General features: G+C 38.0%; 2 protein-coding genes across 4 annotated transcripts in view; both read right to left on the bottom strand.

Moving 5' to 3' along the window:
- The window catches only part of LOC100499182 (uncharacterized), a 300507-nt gene that overhangs the window by 269157 nt on the left and 13226 nt on the right, over window positions 1-18124 (bottom strand). The window lies entirely within an intron of this gene.
- Window positions 12212-15162, bottom strand: LOC116417373. Its single transcript, XM_031930123.2, has 2 exons — window positions 12554-15162; window positions 12212-12461 (listed from the first exon to the last, which is right to left on the bottom strand). The coding sequence occupies exon 1, from the start codon at window positions 14921-14923 to the stop codon at window positions 12563-12565; it is 2361 nt and encodes a 786-aa protein (XP_031785983.1). The 5' UTR covers window positions 14924-15162; the 3' UTR covers window positions 12212-12461; window positions 12554-12562.

The following is an 18124-nucleotide window of genomic DNA, read 5'->3' as shown; positions in this document are numbered from 1 at the left end:
AGGAAGAAGAGCAAAACGAGGATAAAATCATAAACCAAAGCGCTTAAATCCAGCTACCCCATGCTTGCGAAAAGCAATCATTTATTTAAACAACATCTCGGCACATCATAGGAAGGCGAGCGGATAAAAGTTAAAACCAAAGCTCCTGAACCTATCTACACCACGCAGCCCAAGATCAATATATTATTTAAAAAATCTGCTTAGCACATCGGAGAAAGAAGAGCGAAGCGAGGATAAAATAATTTATCATAAAAAACTCTTCTGCATATCGGAGGAAGAAGAGCAAAACGAGGATAAAATCAAAAACCAAAGCGCTTAAATTCATCTACCCCATGCTTGGCAAAAGCAATAAATTATTTAAACAACTTCTCGCCACATCATAGGAAGGCGAGCGGATAAAAGTTAAAACCAAAGCTCTTGAACCCAGCTACTCCATGCTTGCGAAAAGCAATAATTTATTTAATCAACATCTCGGCACATCATAGGAAGGAGAGCGGATAAAAGTTAATACCAAAGCTCTTGAACCCAGCTACCCCACACTCCCCGAGCTTAATAATTTATCAGAAAAAACACTTCGGCACATCGGAGGGAGAAGAGCAAAACGAGCAAAAAGTAAAAACCAAAGCGCTAAAACCCAACTACATCACGCTTCCCGAGCTCAATAGTTTATTAATAAAAACTCCTCGGCACATCATGGGAAGGCTATCTAAGCGAGAATAAAATCAAATAATAAAGCGCTTAAAGCCAGCTACCTTATGCTCGCTGAAATCAATAATTTATTTAAACAACATGTCTGCACATCCTAGGAAGGCGAGCGGATAAAAGTTAACACCAAAGCTCTTGAACCCAGCTACCCCACACTCCCCGAGCTTAATAATTTATCAGAAAAAACTCTTCGGCACATCGGAGGGAGAAGAGCAAAACGAGGATAAAATTAAAAACCAAAGCGCTAAAACCCAACTACATCACGCTTCCCGAGCTCAATAGTTTATTAATAAAGTCTCCTCGGCACATCATAGGAAGGCAAGCTAAGCGAGAATAAAATCAAATACAAAAGCGCTTCAAGCCAGCTACCCTATGCTCGCCGAAATCAATAATTTATTTAAACAACATCTCGGCACATCATAGGAAGGCGAGAGGATAAAACTTAAAACCAAAGCGCTTAAATCCAGCTACTCCATGCTTGCGAAAAGCAATAATTTATTTAATCAACATCTCGGCACATCATAGGAAGGAGAGCGGATAAAAGTTAAAACCAAAGCTCTTGAACCCAGCTACCCCACGCTCCCCGAGGTTAATAATTTATCAGAAAAAACTCTTCGGCACATCGGAGGGAGAAGAGCAAAACGAGGATAAAATTAAAAACCAAAGCGCTAAAACCCAACTACATCACGCTTCCCGAGCTCAATAGTTTATTAATAAAGACTCCTCGGCACATCATAGGAAGGCAATTTAAGCAAGAATAAAATCAAATACCAAAGCGCTTCAAGCCAGCTACCCTATGCTCGCCGAAATCAATAATTTATTTAAACAACATCTCGGCACATCATAGGAAGGCGAGCGGATAAAAGTTAAAACCAAAGGTCTTGAACCCAGCTACCCCACGCTCCCCGAGGTTAATAATTTATCAGAAAAAACTCTTCGGCACATCGGAGGAAGAAGAGCAAAATGAGGATAAAATAATAAACCAAAGCTCTTGAACCCAGCTACCCCACGCTCCCCGAGGTTAATAATTTATCAGAAAAAACTCTTCGGCACATCGGAGGAAGAAGAGCAAATCGAGGATAATATTAAAAACCGAAGCGCTTAAACCCATCTACATCACGCTTCCCAAGATCGATATCTTATTTAAAAAATCTCCTTAGAACATCGGAGAAAGAAGAGCGAAGCGAGGATAAAATCATAAACCAAAGCGCTTAAATTCAGCAACCTCATGCCCGCCGCAAGCAATAATTTATTAGAACAACACTTTAGCACATCGGAGGAAGGCGAACGGATAAAATCTAAAACCAAGGCGCTTAAACCCAATTACACCACGCTGCCCAAGATCCATATATTATTTAAAAAATCTCCTTAGCACATCGGAGAAAGAAGAGCGAAGCGTGGATAAAATCATAAACCACTTCCCGTGGAGTATGGTAAACTATAGGACTATGGTCCCAAAACTAGGAACCACTACGGTTTCGGGTGTTGTCAGCAAAGGATGTGCTGACAACACCCGAGGGGGACAACACCACAGGGCTCTTAGCATCATGTGGGGACTCATTCCTGAAATTCTCCTATAGCTCTACAGGGCCGTACTTCTTCCTAAGCTTACATACGCTACGTTGGTCTTGTGGCCAATGGTAAAGCAAGCAGGAGCGAAGTGGTCCCTGGAGAGACAACGGGGTCTCATAACGAGGGGGGGGGGGGGGGGGGTTACAGGGGCTCTAAATATTACCTCTACCAAAGCACTTGAAATACTGGTGGAAGTATAACCCTTACAACTCACGATCTTCGGGGAGGCAACTAAAGCCGCTTATAGACTTACATTAGATATAGTGCTCAATCGCCTCAACGAGTACGAGCTGCAGGTAAACCTGGAGAAATGCAGTCTCGAGGTTTCAGAACTCGTTTTCCTGGGTCACCTCATCACGCCTAACGGTTTCAAAACTAACCCAGAGAAAGTTAAGGCGATTCAAGAATTTCCATTACCACGGACCATCGAAGAATTAAGAAGATTCTTAGGTCTTGTGAACAGCTATAGGCGTTTACTCGCGCACGCTGCCGAGACACAACGCCCTCTTAATGAATTCTTGAAAGGTGCCAAGAAGAAAGACAAACGCCCAGTTCCCTGGACTCCGGAAGCTGAGGCTGCTTTCCGCAAATGCAAAGAGGATCTCATCAACTTAGCTTTCACAGCTTTTCCCAGTGAAAACGCTGAACTGCGCCTCATCACAGATGCTTCCGATACCGCAATGGGAGCAGCCCTCGAGCAACGCTCGGATGATGCCTGGCAACCCTTGCCATTCTTCTCGCAGAAGTTCTCTCCTGCGCAAATGAAATTTAGCGCCACTTATGACAGGGAACTAACGGCAATTTATGAAGCAATTCGTTACTTCCATCACTACCTTGAAGGAGCAGAATTTAAAATTCATACGGATCACATGCCTTTGATCTACGCTCTTCAGCAGAGCCACGACAAAATGCCAGCAATTCGCTCACGCAGATTGTCATTTATCGCCCAGTATAACACGGAGATTCTTTATCTCCCAGGGGAGGAGAATGACGTTGCTGACGCACTGTCAAGAATCAACGCTTTCACATCTCCTGCATTTTTCAACTGGAGCGATCCTGAACTCTTGGCTGATCCACAAGTCAGGGAAGTCCTCGCTAACATCAACGCTTTCAAGCTGCCAACACTGTTCGACGCCAAACAACTCAGCGAGAAACAGGGAAAGGACGAAGAGCTAAAAGAAATTCTGCAAACGCCGGACCACCCCTTAAAGCTGCGCAAACTTACGTGGGGATCCGCGCACGCAGCATTTTACTACGACATCTACGAGGACGTCATTCGTCCATACCTTCCCAAGAAATTGAGAAAGGAAGTTTTTAACAACTTTCACTCACCCTCGCATCCTGGAGTCAAAGTCACAACCCGACTCATCCACCAGCAGTATGTGTGGCCGAACATGAGTCGCGACATCGCCTCTTGGTGCAAAGCGTGCACAGCATGTCAGCAATCTAAAGTGACCAAACACAATAAGTTTTTGCCTAGGCATTTCATTGCTCCAGATGCTAGATTCGATCACGTCCATTTGGATCTCGTAGGCCCCTTCGCCCACATCAACGGCTACACGCATCTCCTCACCATCATCGATCGCTACACGAGATGGCCAGAGGCAATACCAATTACAGATACCACTGCGGCTACGGTAGCTCGTGCTTTTCATGACAACTGGATCTGACGTTACTGTTCACCGACGACGATCACTACAGATCAGGGTGCCCAGTTTTCAGAATTATTATCGATCCTAGGAATCAACAGGATCAGAACCTCGTCGTATCATCCTGCTTCCAACGGCATGGTGGAGCACCTCCACCGAGACATCAAGTCAGCTCTCATGTGCCACGGAGACAACCAAAACTGGGTTCGTTTACTGCCCACAGTCATGCTTGGACTACGCACGCGCATCCGTTTAGACACCGATGCTAGTCCTGCAAGATGATCCCGACGGCACTAAGGAAAATACCACTCCTGAACCGATCAGGATTCCTTCACCGACGGATATTAACCGCGTTCAACCAGCAGACGACACACGTCCAGCACCCCTCACCACTGATCCGGTGGATCACCCTATTCCTTCCCCACAACCTCATACACCCAAACGTACGAAGTTCGTGCCGAACATTTTAAAAAGGAATAGGCATTCGGACTCGATTCTGTTACAAAACGAGACTTCTAAGAAACGAATCTCTTTCGCTCGTAAACTTCAAGTCAGAACGTTCGTTTCAGAAACTCAACCAAAGAACAAATTAGATTTAGTATACATTGTTAACACGTTACGAGAAATTTTCTCACGTTAGTCAAGCTCATTTGCGCTGGGGTGTAGCGAATAAGTCCTCTCACGCTCTTTACTTATTTAATTTATCTAATAATCATTATTTAAACGTCTAGTCATGGACAAGGTCAGAGAAGCTCGAACACAGCTGCAGGCATACAGAAATGCCTCTTCCGATGAGCAGCTGCGTGCGGATTGCTTTCGAGTTGATTTAGACCTCGAGCAATTCGAAGTCTTCCTTCAGCAAGCCCTCGAGCATCGCGAAACACGAGCACTCACAGTAGATAGGCTATAGGCATACCAAAACATAGGCATACTAAAACACCCCCCTCTCCTCTCAGAGTGTTTTGGTACCCGATGGAAGAGGAGGGATCCCCTCTCTCTCTCTTCAAGATACTAAAACACCCCCTCTCCTCTCAGAGTGTTTTAGTACCCGATGAGAGAGTGGGATAATTTTTCCTCTCTCCATTATGTTTTGGAATGCCTATAACTTTCTCTACTTTTTTTTCATTTTTTCTTTAATTTTTTTTTTTTTTTACTTTACAGTTTATGCAGATAGAACAATTTCATAAGTTTGACGTTGTGCAATGCACAGGTCGTCTTATAGCTTGGATTATGATATGTGCATACTGTGACGCACTTAAAAGATGGTTTTGACGGATAGTCATATTGTTCAATGTTGTGAACTGGAAATTTGAATCGTTGAAGCCATTTCTGTTTTATTGTACCCATGACAAAAATTTTTGATGCATCATGCAAAGCGTCACGAAGCAAGTTTCCAATTTGAGAGTAGTCATGTCCATCGGTTTTCCAGTTCATGCCATGATGATTATGTTTAAGCCAGTTGTTTTCCCTTTGTATTTTGTCAGAGAGTTTTTTCCAGGGGAAGGGATTTTTAAATATTAGAACAATAGGCTCACTATTATCGTTGAGAGGAATGATTGCAATTTCCTTTAGAATATAATCTTCTCCGGTTTGCTTGAAACCAGTCATGTCTACTGCATACTCCATTTTTTTTTTTTTTTGTGCAACCTAGACGAGTTTCTTGACATCCCCACTGATGGGATTGTACTGAACGATACGATCGTGTAAGATCATGCAGTAGGCTGAAGTGTCTGCGGGAAAATCCTTTTTAGCCTCAAACTCTAGACGTACATCAACAGGAGCGTTCTTGAGAGATTCGTTTTGTCGTGAACAGTCAATAACTATTAGCGGTTCATTCTCGATGAACATAGATTTTGTCAGCATCGGCTGTGGATCTCTTCCATAGTATGATTTTTGAAAATTAGCATACATATCATAGAGAATCGCATACTGATTGTTATATATGTCGAGATTCATATTGTTGTATGGATAATATTGTGAATTTAAGAAAAGTTTCACATTACTTATCTCGCAATGATCAAATCTACTCGCATTTGCAGTTCTTACAGCTTTTCTCTTTGTTTGTAGTCCGAGAATTACAAAACGTGGTTTCTCCAGTTGATTTGATGTTTTCACTGTCCAGACGTGTTTATTCGTGCTTGGGAGAAGAGGATATTCAAATATCTCCCAAGAACGAAAACACATAGAGATGGGATTATCTTTACCAATGAAATTCAATAGCTGAATTTTTTGTTTATCAGATGCAATGACATATGGCATTAACCATTCTATCTTCGATATTTTTACTTCACAATCTTCATAAGCAGTTACACCAGATGTCGTAGTACCTTCCTGGATTATTGCGTTCAAGTCACTTCTCGATCTTGTAAGAATGAGCTCATGCTTCATGTTAACTATAATTTTTTTATAGTCTTCTGCAAAGCCCATGATCATACTCAGCGGAATCGCAACGTCAAAGTTTCCCTTTTCATCGACAAACGATTTGACGTTTTCTTCATTGCCAAGCCAGCCTGCTTTTTCTAGCATATTACTCTGATTCGAATTAAATGAAGTCCATCCTTTCATAAGACTGCTCAAACCAACATTTTTACTTTTATCTATCTCCACAGCATTAATTTCATAACGAATTTCATCAAACAGATGACAAATGCCATTGTTCACGAATGTAGTTTTAGCTGGAGCTGATGAACCAGTTTTGAGTTTCAATTTTCCACATACATGGATAGAACTACGTGATGGCAGGAGACATAGATCTTGATGTTGGATAGAAATACGAATTTCATCGCTGTTGTCAAAGCTTAATGATGATTATGGCTGATGTGCGTGTACTTCGTAATGAGCAATAGACTCATCGAATACGACACCTGATTGAATGCTTAGAATTTCGTCCATTTTTCTGGAAGCAGCAAAAAATTATACACGTGAATTTTTTCCACGAACTTTTAGTCCTAGACTTTTCAGAAACTGAATGCTCTTGCGTGTTAACGGTTTGAGTTTCTTCGGTCGACTGATGACTGGTTGCCATGATGACTGACTTATATATGATCCAGAATTGTAAACGATGCCCATTATACAGATTTGATGTGGAGTCTAATATTGATTTCCTCTCCTCGAAAATTCACCAAATTTCCATCCTGATCGACGATTCGAATTTGTAGATGATCTATGCACTTGACGCTGAGCGGTAGATATATGACATGAGACGGAAGTTCTATGATTTTATATCCTGGAGGCACGCGGGGAAAGAACTCATGGATTGTGTGAACTCTTTTGTCATTATGTAAGCACCTGCAGTGATGTTGCACTCTACTCGCAGTGCGTTGATTTTCAATATTTTCACAGGTAAATCAGAGCTGTGAAGATCTTTAACTTTGAGAATACGAGGAGTGAAGCCAAGGAGACGACCTATTGAATCGTGTGGTCTGAAATCTAAGGGATGACTGCAAGTAATTTCACTTCTGAGAGTATTGTTGTTAGCTTTCAAGGAAAAATTAATTCCTTTAGCTTTCAAAGCTGCTTGTAAAAATTGATCAAGAGCATCAATCTCGTAACTGCCAGTTGGAATAGTAATAAATTCACCATTCAAATGAACTTTATTGTTTGATGAGTCAACGTTTGGAATAGAGTTGAATGTTAAAAGTTCAACTAAGCCCAAAACAAAATTTGTATGCTCTGGTAGTTCGATTGAAGGGAAATATTGTGCTTCTAGAACAGAAGATTTTCCCGTTAGACTCAGAGTGAAACTATCTTCCATGACTGATCGGATGATAATGAATTCATTCGGCTGCGAGCACCTCTTTTTATAGTCTTCCAGCTAAGAAGTAGAGACAAAGATGGCCACATATGAATGAGTCAAAATTTTGATATCTTTTGTAATTGTATTTCACGTTTTTCACGTTAAAATACATCATGAGATCCTTGGGAGGTTTGAGATCACCAAAACTATCAAAATAAAGCACTTCAGAACCTTGCTTGCGATAACAAACCCAGTGAGTACCTCTATTTTGATAGTCATCCAAGTTAACCACTGCAGATTCATTATACCATGGACCATTGGGAGGCAAATTATTTCTCATGAAAACACCTCGGAAATCTGAGATTTTCATCATATGAGCATATTTTTTTAGATCGTAGTCAGTCAGTGGACGATTCGGCAAAGTTAAATCGAAGTTTTTTTTTTTCTATTCACTTGATTGCTGCCACAACCAATATGAGGTGTCATAAATAATCCCATCCCAGTTTTATAGGGCTTAAGATGGAGTCCTTTGCCTAAAGCAATAGCTTCCATGGTCTTATTATGCCTCTTACTTTCTTCATGATTTTTCTGCGCGGCTTTAGCATCATTAACAGCTTTAGCTATTCCAGCAGCACCTCCTGCTAGAGCACCGGTGGCACTTAGTCCTGCGAACAATGGAATGAGAAAAGGAAGAACTCCACCAATTTTTGCTGGAAGCGGCAGAACACGTGGAATGATAACTTTTTTCTTTCCTCCTACACTTTTAACAGCTTGACGTGCACCCTTCAACGCTGATTGAATAACCTTGCGAGAATGTTTACTTGCTGTCATTGATTTTTTAGCTACAGTCACTAACTTATTAAATTTCAGTCCCATTCCAGTTTTTCCTTTTAATTTCATAGCACTGTTAACAGCAAAAGCAAACGCTTTTTCACCAAGACTCGCATCCTTGGCTCTGACACGCTGCATAGCTTCCTCAGCAAGCTTCTTGTCAGCAGCTTTACGATCTCCGTTTTTATCGGAGTAAGCTATGTCATGTTTTTTACATGCCAGATCAAGCGGATTAATACCAGGATCTCCTCTTTTCATTCGCTTTTTTAATTTGGTTCCGGGACCGCAGTATTGATATCCAGGAAGATGCATTTCAACAGGTAAGTTATTGATAACTTTATCAAGCAATCCATAGCCTTTCGGCTGTTTCTGAGATTTGTGTATGATCATCTCTCTTCGAGTGTTGATTCACAACTGACGTTTATGGTATAAAACGAGCGTTTATATTTCAAGAGCTCAATGTTGAATGTGACTTTGTTGCGTGAACATGGATTTTACCGAGCAAAACGTCAAACTCCCTGTCACGAATTTTGATTTTGGAAAAGAGAAGAGAAAGAAGCGTCATGGGGAATTACTACCAGATAGTATACGAGCAGTATTCTGTGGTCCATCAAACTGTGGAAAAACAAATAGTTTATTGGCTCTAATTACACACCCCAATGGTCTTAGATTTGAGAATTTATATGTATACTCTAAATCCTTGAATCAGCCAAAGTATCAATTTCTCAAAAATGTCTTGGATCCGATTGAAGGAGTATCATATCTTCCGTTTAGTGAGCATGAATCTGTAGTATCTCCAGATGAAGCCCTACCAAATTCAATTATGATTTTTGATGATGTGGCATGTGAGAAGCAGGATAACGTCAGAGCATTCTTCTGTATGGGAAGACATAAGAGTGTAGATAGTTTCTATCTATGTCAATCTTATGCTCATATAGGAAAACATCTCATTAGGGATAATGTCAATTTGTTAGTAATTTATCGACAAGATGATGTAAATCTTAAACATATCTATGAAGATCATGTGAATACTGATTTAACTTTCAATGAATTTCGGAATCTTTGTTCTGAATGTTGGAAGAATGATAGATATGGATTCATCGTCATTGACAAAGATAGACCGATGAATGAGGGTAGATACAGAAAAGGATTTGACTGTTTTGCAATAAAAAAGGAATTATGAGTCTCAAACTTGCAGTTCAGTTGTAGACATCGCCACGTCAGCATGTCAGACTTCAAGAAAGAGAAGAATGTTCTTAGTGAGCTCTTGCGAGCTCGTGAGGCTATTAAAAAAAAATACACTTTATTAAAACAGGAGAAAGATGATTTTGAAAAAGTCATCAGCGATACTCTAAAACCAGTCGTCACACCACTTGAGAAACTTGTTGAGATGAAAAGTGAAAGCCCACTACAGCAACCATCCAATCACATTTTGGATCAAAACAGCAGTAAGAAAATGAAAAAACGAACAAGAATCGATCGATCAAGTTTGCTCAACGATCAAAATAATAATAATAATAAATCAAGTTTAATGGATTATGTTTATGATTATGATGATGATGATGATGATGATGATGATGATGATGCTTTTAACACAATAACCAATTCTACATTTAAATCTACGAGTGGAAAAAATGAATCAGCTGAAGATTTTTTATCATTGTTAGATAAAAGCCGTAGAACAATTGACAATATATACGGAGTGCGAAAGGTTGATGGAGTGTATATGATTGGTGATTCAGAAATAGAGTTTGATGATAAATATGTCAAAGTCAGAAATGAAAGTTATCCTAAAACGAATGGACTAATGGAATTGCTATTTAAAAAATATCCGGATGATCTTCTTCTGAGTTCAGCAGATCGTGAAAATTATCGCAAGATTCTGGAAGCATCAAATGCTCATCGGAAAAAATTCAGCAAAGATGAATCTATAAGAATGTCGAGAAGTAATAAATATAAGAATATTTTAGCTCCAATGTTCCGCAGCACTCCACGTAAAAAGAACAACAGCAGCGGAGGAGGACTTGTACCTAAATATAAAATAGCTAAGAAAAATTCTTCCATAGATCTTGTCTACTGGGACGATCCAAATGAGCTTGTCGAACGACTTCGATTATTGATTGCCGAACGATCTGCTGGAAATAACAATCACACCAACGAAATTCATTCAATTATTGAAGAATTGCGTGAAGCTGGGCATATATATTGATACGCATCTTTCTTCTTTGCATCAGTACTACCATGAGTCTCGATGTGTTCGGAAGAAAACTTGGGAGCTCGCAGCAAGTGAGTCGCGGGCCTCCAGGAAATGGTTTTAATTTTACATCAGACGGCGATTTTGACTTAGACGAGAAGCGACTCTGTAATCTCGGAGAGCCACACAATCCAAAAGATGCAATCACTTTGCATTCACTGCAAGTTATCCTGCAGACGGAAGTAAATTATATATCTTCTAAAATTACTGGAATTGGTGAACTTATAGACCAATATAGGGAGCAAGTTGAAAGCCTTAAATCTGATGTGGACAAAAAATTAAAATATCTTAATGATATTTCTCAACGTAATTTCGCAAGCGTTGAATATATTATTGGTCAATTGAATAATTTTATAATCAAAGAAGATGGAAAAGCAAAAAGTAGCTGAAGAGCTGCATAAAGCTGCACGCCGCAGGTACAAGCGAAGAAAATATGATATACGCGGAATAGATGAGACTTGGCAAGGTGATCTTGTGGAAATGATTCCTTACGCTAGCGAGAACAAAGATTTCCGCTACTTACTCACTGTCATAGACATATTTTCAAAGTACGCGTGGGCCGTGCCAGTCAAGTCGAAGAGTGGCCAGGATGTTACTGCAGCTATGAAGTCAATACTGAAAGAAGGACGAGTACCGAAGAATCTACAAACTGACCAAGGAAAAGAATTTTACAATTCAATTTTTCAAAAACTTATGAAGAAGCACAATATACACTTATACTCTTCACATAGTAATCTTCATGCAAGTATATGCGAACGATTCAATAGAACGTTAAAAAATGCAATGTGGACAGAATTCAGCAAACAAGGAAGCTATAAATGGTTGGATATTCTACCTAACTTGCTCAAAGCATACAATTCGAGAAAACATCGGACAACAGGAATCGAGCCTGAAAATGTTACACAGGCAAATGAGAGAGAGGTCAAGAGACGTTTTCCTACTGAAAAGTCGTCAGTGAAAGAACCGAAATTCAAAGTAGGAGATAAAGTACGAATAAGTAGGTTAAAAAATGTTTTTGAAAAAAGTTACACACCAAATTGGTCTACGGAAATTTTCACAATAACGCGAGTTGTAAAAACAGATCCAGTAACTTACCACCTCAAAGATTATTATGATAAACCCGTCTCTGGTGGCTTTTATGAAACGGAAATTCATAAAACTATGTATCCGGAAATTTATTTAGTAGAAAAAGTTTTAAAGAAAAGTGGTAAACGCATATATGTTAAATGGTTAGGATTCAGTAGCGATCACAATAGTTGGATAGATAAAAATGAGATTGTATAAATTATTCAAGGTTCTAAAAAATAAGAAAGCAATTGTTATTATATTTAATAATGTATTTTTATTCATGTGAATTGTAGTTTTAACAAATAAATAGTATTTAATAATTATCAGTCTTTGTATTTCATTATTTTAGCATGTGGTGAACTTAAAAGAAGTTCCACCCTGATATGTTATAAATAAACTAAGTTTATTTGCTGTGTTTGAAAGATTATTGAAAAGTTCTTGATCTTTCAAGATTGCTGATGAGATCTTTTCTGGCAGAAATATTTGAAAGCTGTCATCAATCTCAGCCACGATCTTCGTGCCGAATCTAGTCTTCACCTCCTTGAGTGCAGTCACCATGTACTCATGATCTTTTTCTAAGTCCGTGACTTTCTTCTTAGGCAAGAACTCGCGCTCAGCAATTTTGTTAAGTGCAGATAGATCCATTCTGAAACGTGAAAAAAATAAGAATTTGTGTGTTAGAGAAAAGATTTTCTTTGAGAACAAAAAAAAAATAGTGAGAATCAGCTATGAACTTACTTGAAAATGTTAAGTGAGTCTTGGTTTCTTCTCCAAAGGTAGGTAATTTTCAAGCTCGACTGCTCGAATGTGCTCTTCACCGTGGTGCGTCGGTTCATATAGCCCATTCCCCACCACGATGTCTGCCCCTTCCATAGCCTCTTGTAGAATATCTCTTCTATTGGAAGATGCCCCCTCCATCGATGGATTCCATTCGTGCATTAGCTCCTCACAAACATCGTATTCTATAAAGATTTGTTCGCCTGTATCGCCATAAAGTGTCATCCCCACTCGTGCTGCACTGTTTTCATTGGACAATTCGCTCCCCCTCTCCATTGCTCTCTCGCTTTCTTCTTTAGTATTGGTCGCTTCATACCCCTTCTCCAATTCCATCTCCCCCACTCTTTCTCCTCTTGTATCAGCCATTTTTTCATCCTCCTCCATTTGACTTACAGCCAGTGCCATCTGCTCCTCAATAATTCGGTAATGACCCCAAGGCAAAGTGTCTGTGCTATGAGGTAATAAGTATCTTTTATCATCATGCGGACTTAGTGCTATTTTGTTCTGTTTTTCAGTATGCACTATGTGTAATTTAGAGCGAATGTTGCACTGCTCACGTTTAACAATAATTTGTTCTTCAAGACATTTTCGATAATCTTCGAACGTGATTGTTTTCTTCACAACACTTGACTTTATGCCTTTGGCTTTTTTCACAGTCTCAGATCCATCTATCAAAATACTATACATTTTGCTACGTAAACCAATAAATTCTGTCATAATCTTGCCATTGCATTCATCTTTCATTAATCCAGGCACTTTTTTATTGACACGTGGAATTCCAAATTGATTGTTCTCTTTGTAATCAGAAGTATCAAATTTGTGCAAGTCTTCTTTCATTATTTTATACATATCCACGTCATCAACTTCATATATTAGACTATCTGTGTCGGTGTAAAGGAGTTTACATTTTTCCCCAAGTCGCCGCTTCATATACGAATAATGAAAATCGTATAACAATGTTTTAGACATATCGAGAATGCTGAGACCAACGTATATTGGTTTTTTAATTGTAATACTTGTTCTCTTTAGCTGTATAGCAACCAAATTTTCATCAAAGATAGCACAACTATGAAAATTTGGTTGAGCTATACGTGCTTCTGCTCCATATCGACCAGTAAATTTATTCACTAATCGCACATCAACGCGAGATCGTTCTCGCTCGATGCACTTACCATATACTGCATTAATTAATAACTTGTAGAAAAGCTTCTCAAACTCATTCTTGGCCTGCTTTCTCTTCTCTGTATTAAATTCAACATATGGTTTGAGCCAAGGCTTCTGCTCAAAACTCAGAATCCTATGCACTTTTTTAAGTCGAAGTCCATTATCTAGTACCTGTTTTAACGCAAGATAATGAATGACATACCTTTTCTTATCGTTCAAAGTAGTCAGCAGTTTCTTCTGCTTTGAGCCAGGGGGTGTACGATGCTCTGCACAAAAAGGCAAATCTTGATGATCATCATGTATTTCTTCAGGATACTCTAAATCTACTTCAGCAAAGTAGCCTGTATCAGAGTCTGCTGGTGCATTGAAAAAATTTGAATTTGTTTCATATTCAATCCATTTGAATTTTCCCACTGGTAAATACTGCACCATGGCCCATCCATAAAGATTATTAATATCAAAATATAAGAGCGTCTTCGTTTTCTGATTCTTATCATATGATGATCCCATGTAGGGATTGTTTGCTTTAGCATACCGATTGCAACATTGACTTATTCCTCCTCGAATGCCTGCTTCAATAAACATCAGCATATCTATATCTGTGAGAAGCTCCAATTCCACTTTTGTCATTTTTAGAGCTGCTGAAAATGTGAGACCTGGAGTCGTGTAAAAGTGTGTAGGACATAAACTATACGCTTTCAGTGATGTCTCTCGAAAACTTTCAAAGACGTCAGCTAATAATAAAACATCTGTTTTCAAGTACAAATCAGAATATTCACCCAAAGTTCTTATAGTAAACATATTCCACACTGTAACAGCATGATGATAGTCTTCATCAATAATGTGAGAATCTGTTAGTTTATTGTAAAACTCATTCTTTTCTGGCAGTTTTGTAGTCATCAACTTGTCCAATCCATCTACGAAATCATATGGAAATACACCTTTTCGTCTCAGAAGATTGATTTGCTCATCTGTAAATCCATCAGTTTTGAACTCATTTACTGCTATCGGCACTGTTTCCAAATATGATGCAAGCTTTTCCAACGATGATGGTAAAAAACGCCATGAATCAATAAATCTAAAACTGATGTCACAGTCATCTATAAACTTCGTAAATGAAATATATTTTTCTTTGTTGTGAGGTATCAGAGATACTCGTCCAGTCATTATTGTAGAAGTAGCAATCTCTTTCAAAATGAAGTGTGTGTCATAATTGAGGTTATGAAAGATAACCGGCACAAACCTCGAATCCTTGTAATTTAAATTGCATGAATTGTGAGCTGCCCCTCTGAAACTAAATAGAAAAAAATGTCTTACATGTTGTACAGCATTAAAGTCAAATATTTGTATACATTAAAAACTAACGTACCGTCCTGTTAGATGACAATGGTCTCATACTGCGAGTTCATCATTTTTAATAGGCTTTCGACATATATGACAAACAGTTGACCCCCGAAAAGATAATTCTTCTAGATCTGTAAGTCTCATTGGTTTTGGATTTTTGTAGAGTAGATCAATCTTTTCACTAATTCCTTTCAATTCTCGAACAAACCATTTTGCCGGTGTCTCTTCATCTTCATTTTTTTGTCTGTATGATTTATAAACAGATAAACTGTCATCAAAGCTGCACTTTATATAATAGCCTATGCTATATGCTTCATGAAGCTGAAAAGCATTTTCATTTTCAGTAGGCTTTAACAAACATTCGAAATCTGCATAAATAACAAAAGGAACTTTTTCACTTTTATTATAATCTTCAAATTTAAGAATGTTATTCTTAAAGTCGGGCAAATTAATTCGACATTTATTTATATTTTTGCAATAATTTTCGTGCATTTGCAGCCTTTCTTTACAGTAAAAAATTTGTAAACACCTTTCGCAGTGGTATGATTTTACATGAGATTTGCTTAATTGAGAGCTTAAAATTCGAGACAGATACTTAATCCAAACGTAGTGGTATTTAGGCAGGCTTCCGCCAACATCATGATTATTTTCTTCATTTTCATCTATGTAAAAATCTTGAATGAGGAGTAGATTTACATGTTTTTCTTTCTTTCCTTTTGTAATATGGCATGGCGATACTTCAAACTTTACATTATACTTTTTTAACATGTATACATTTACTGAAATATCATTTAATTTTTCAAATTTTGGTACATCTTTAAGTTTGACTGGAAATTCTATATCACCAAAGTTCAGCTCGTTCTCATACATAGGATATTGATTAACTCTATTGGGATTAGTTTCACTAGGATGCAATGCTGAAAGTATAGCATACTTGAAACACTGATTATCATTATTACGAATATTAACACATGCCTTTTTCTTTTCTATAAACTTTGGAAGTGGAATGAAGGAACTCCCCTTGATTGGAGAATATTTTTTCATATTGATACACAAACTGATAATACTCGTCAGGGTCCAGCCAGAATCTTTCTCCTGAAATTCTTCAAGCTGGGTGAGAATAGGTTCTTTGATATGATCCTTAAACCATTCTTCCAAATTCGTTGACATGAATGCTGTAACACTTTCACTTGTAAAATATTTAATGTCAGTCGTTTCCTCTCCATTTTTCTGCATAGAAAATTCTGCGATAAAGTCAGAATTTATTTTTACAGCGTTATATTCCTTCAAGCAATCTTCTACTTTAACCTTGAAAAGCTTTTGCGCATCGTTAAAAAAACTTAGAATGTCCACATGCTTTATATTTACAACTACACCTGTTCTAATTCGATTTTGAAAAGCTGATTCTACATCACGCCACTCAACTCTAGCTTCAGTTTCTTCCGATTGTAGACTTCCTCCTTGCTGAAGATGTTGTTCGAGTTGAACTTGCACACATGAAAGATGTGTCATACAAGTTTGATATTTCTGCTTTTCTCCTCTTGAAAGATTAGATTTATTGATTTTTTCGTTCACTTCCTTTATTGTAGAATTGCACATGTCTAGCCAATAATGAATATCATTATTGCTCATTCCGTGTATATTTCGTGAAGTATCACGCACTACTTCGACAAGACGTTCGAAAAGTTGAATTGAAGCCATATTTACTTTTTCCAACTTAAAGTAACACTCAGACTCGTAAACGAAAAAAGGACTAGTTTTGTGTACTGTGGTAGTAGTAGTAGTAGTAGTAGTAGTAGACGAAGACTGCTGCTCAAAGTAAAGTTTCCCTTTATATAGGGAAGATCATGAAAGAAGAGGTGGATTTTTTTATGTCTGGTCCAATGAGAAGCGTCATCTTCTGAATAGAAAAGCTGAGGAGCAAGATATGTTGAGGGGGGGGGGGTGAATTTTCTTGGGGAGGGGTGGTTTTTCTTGGGAAGGGGTGAATTTTCTACTTTTAGACCAATGAGAAATCGTCTTTCAGACCCATCCAATCAGGGCCTGTGCTTCTTTTAAGGATCCAATTGTAAAAAATCATAAGGCGGAGTTTCTTCTTATATAAACCAGGGTGAGGAAAGTCATCTGTTCATTTTCAATCCACACTTCTTACTGAAATTCTAACTCTACAAAGCTCCAAGATGACTACAATGTGTGAATACAAAAAGATGTTCGAAAATACCATACTGAAATATCCAGAAGAAAATGTTTATATTGTTGACATTCAAGGATTTCAAAGAATTGCTGTGGATACTTTTATTTTCAAGGAAATTAGTTTCCTCAACGTAAAAAAAACAGCTTTACCAACTGCTTACCTCTTCAAGTCTCCTATGCCGTGGGAAGAACTTACCGAGGAAGAAAAATGTATGATTCATTGGCTAGAAAAAAGTTACCATGGAATCGAATGGAATTCTGGTGACATTCCATACCATCGACTTCAACAAGTCTTACAAATCTTTACGCGAGGTGTTAAAAAAATATTCGTTAAAGGAGAACAGAAAGCACTGTGGTTAAAAAATTATTTGCCGAATACGTAAGTATTTATACTTTCCTTCAGTTTTTTTCCATGCTCTTGATACTTCAATTTATCCACATTTTTTTTTTTTTTTTCAGTCTAATATCCAATGTCGAAGATCTCGGATGCCCTCCACTGGAGAACATAAAAAGTAATAAAAATTACTTTTGCTTGCACCATCAACTTTCTATTAGAAGAAAACCAGCATGTGCCGTCCATAATGCTCTTTCAATAAGAGCATGGTTATTAAATTATTTGTCTGGAAAATTTAGTCAAGACGAAGTTGATTAAAATGTATTATGAAAAAAAAAAATGATTAAATAAAATAATTTAAAAAAAATTATAATTCTTACGATTCTTTTTTATCTTTTAAAACAAAAAAAAAATGTTGAAAAGGGATTGAAATTTATCTTAACATATAGTCAATTTATTTATTTATTTACACTAAAAGGAAGACAAAGAGCAGAGTA

The sequence above is a fragment of the Nasonia vitripennis genome (genome assembly GCF_009193385.2).
Source record: "Nasonia vitripennis strain AsymCx chromosome 4 unlocalized genomic scaffold, Nvit_psr_1.1 chr4_random0009, whole genome shotgun sequence".
Classification (NCBI taxonomy): Eukaryota; Metazoa; Arthropoda; class Insecta; order Hymenoptera; family Pteromalidae; genus Nasonia; species Nasonia vitripennis.
Note: the sequence above shows the minus strand (reverse complement) of the source record. Positions and strands in the feature narration are given on the sequence as shown.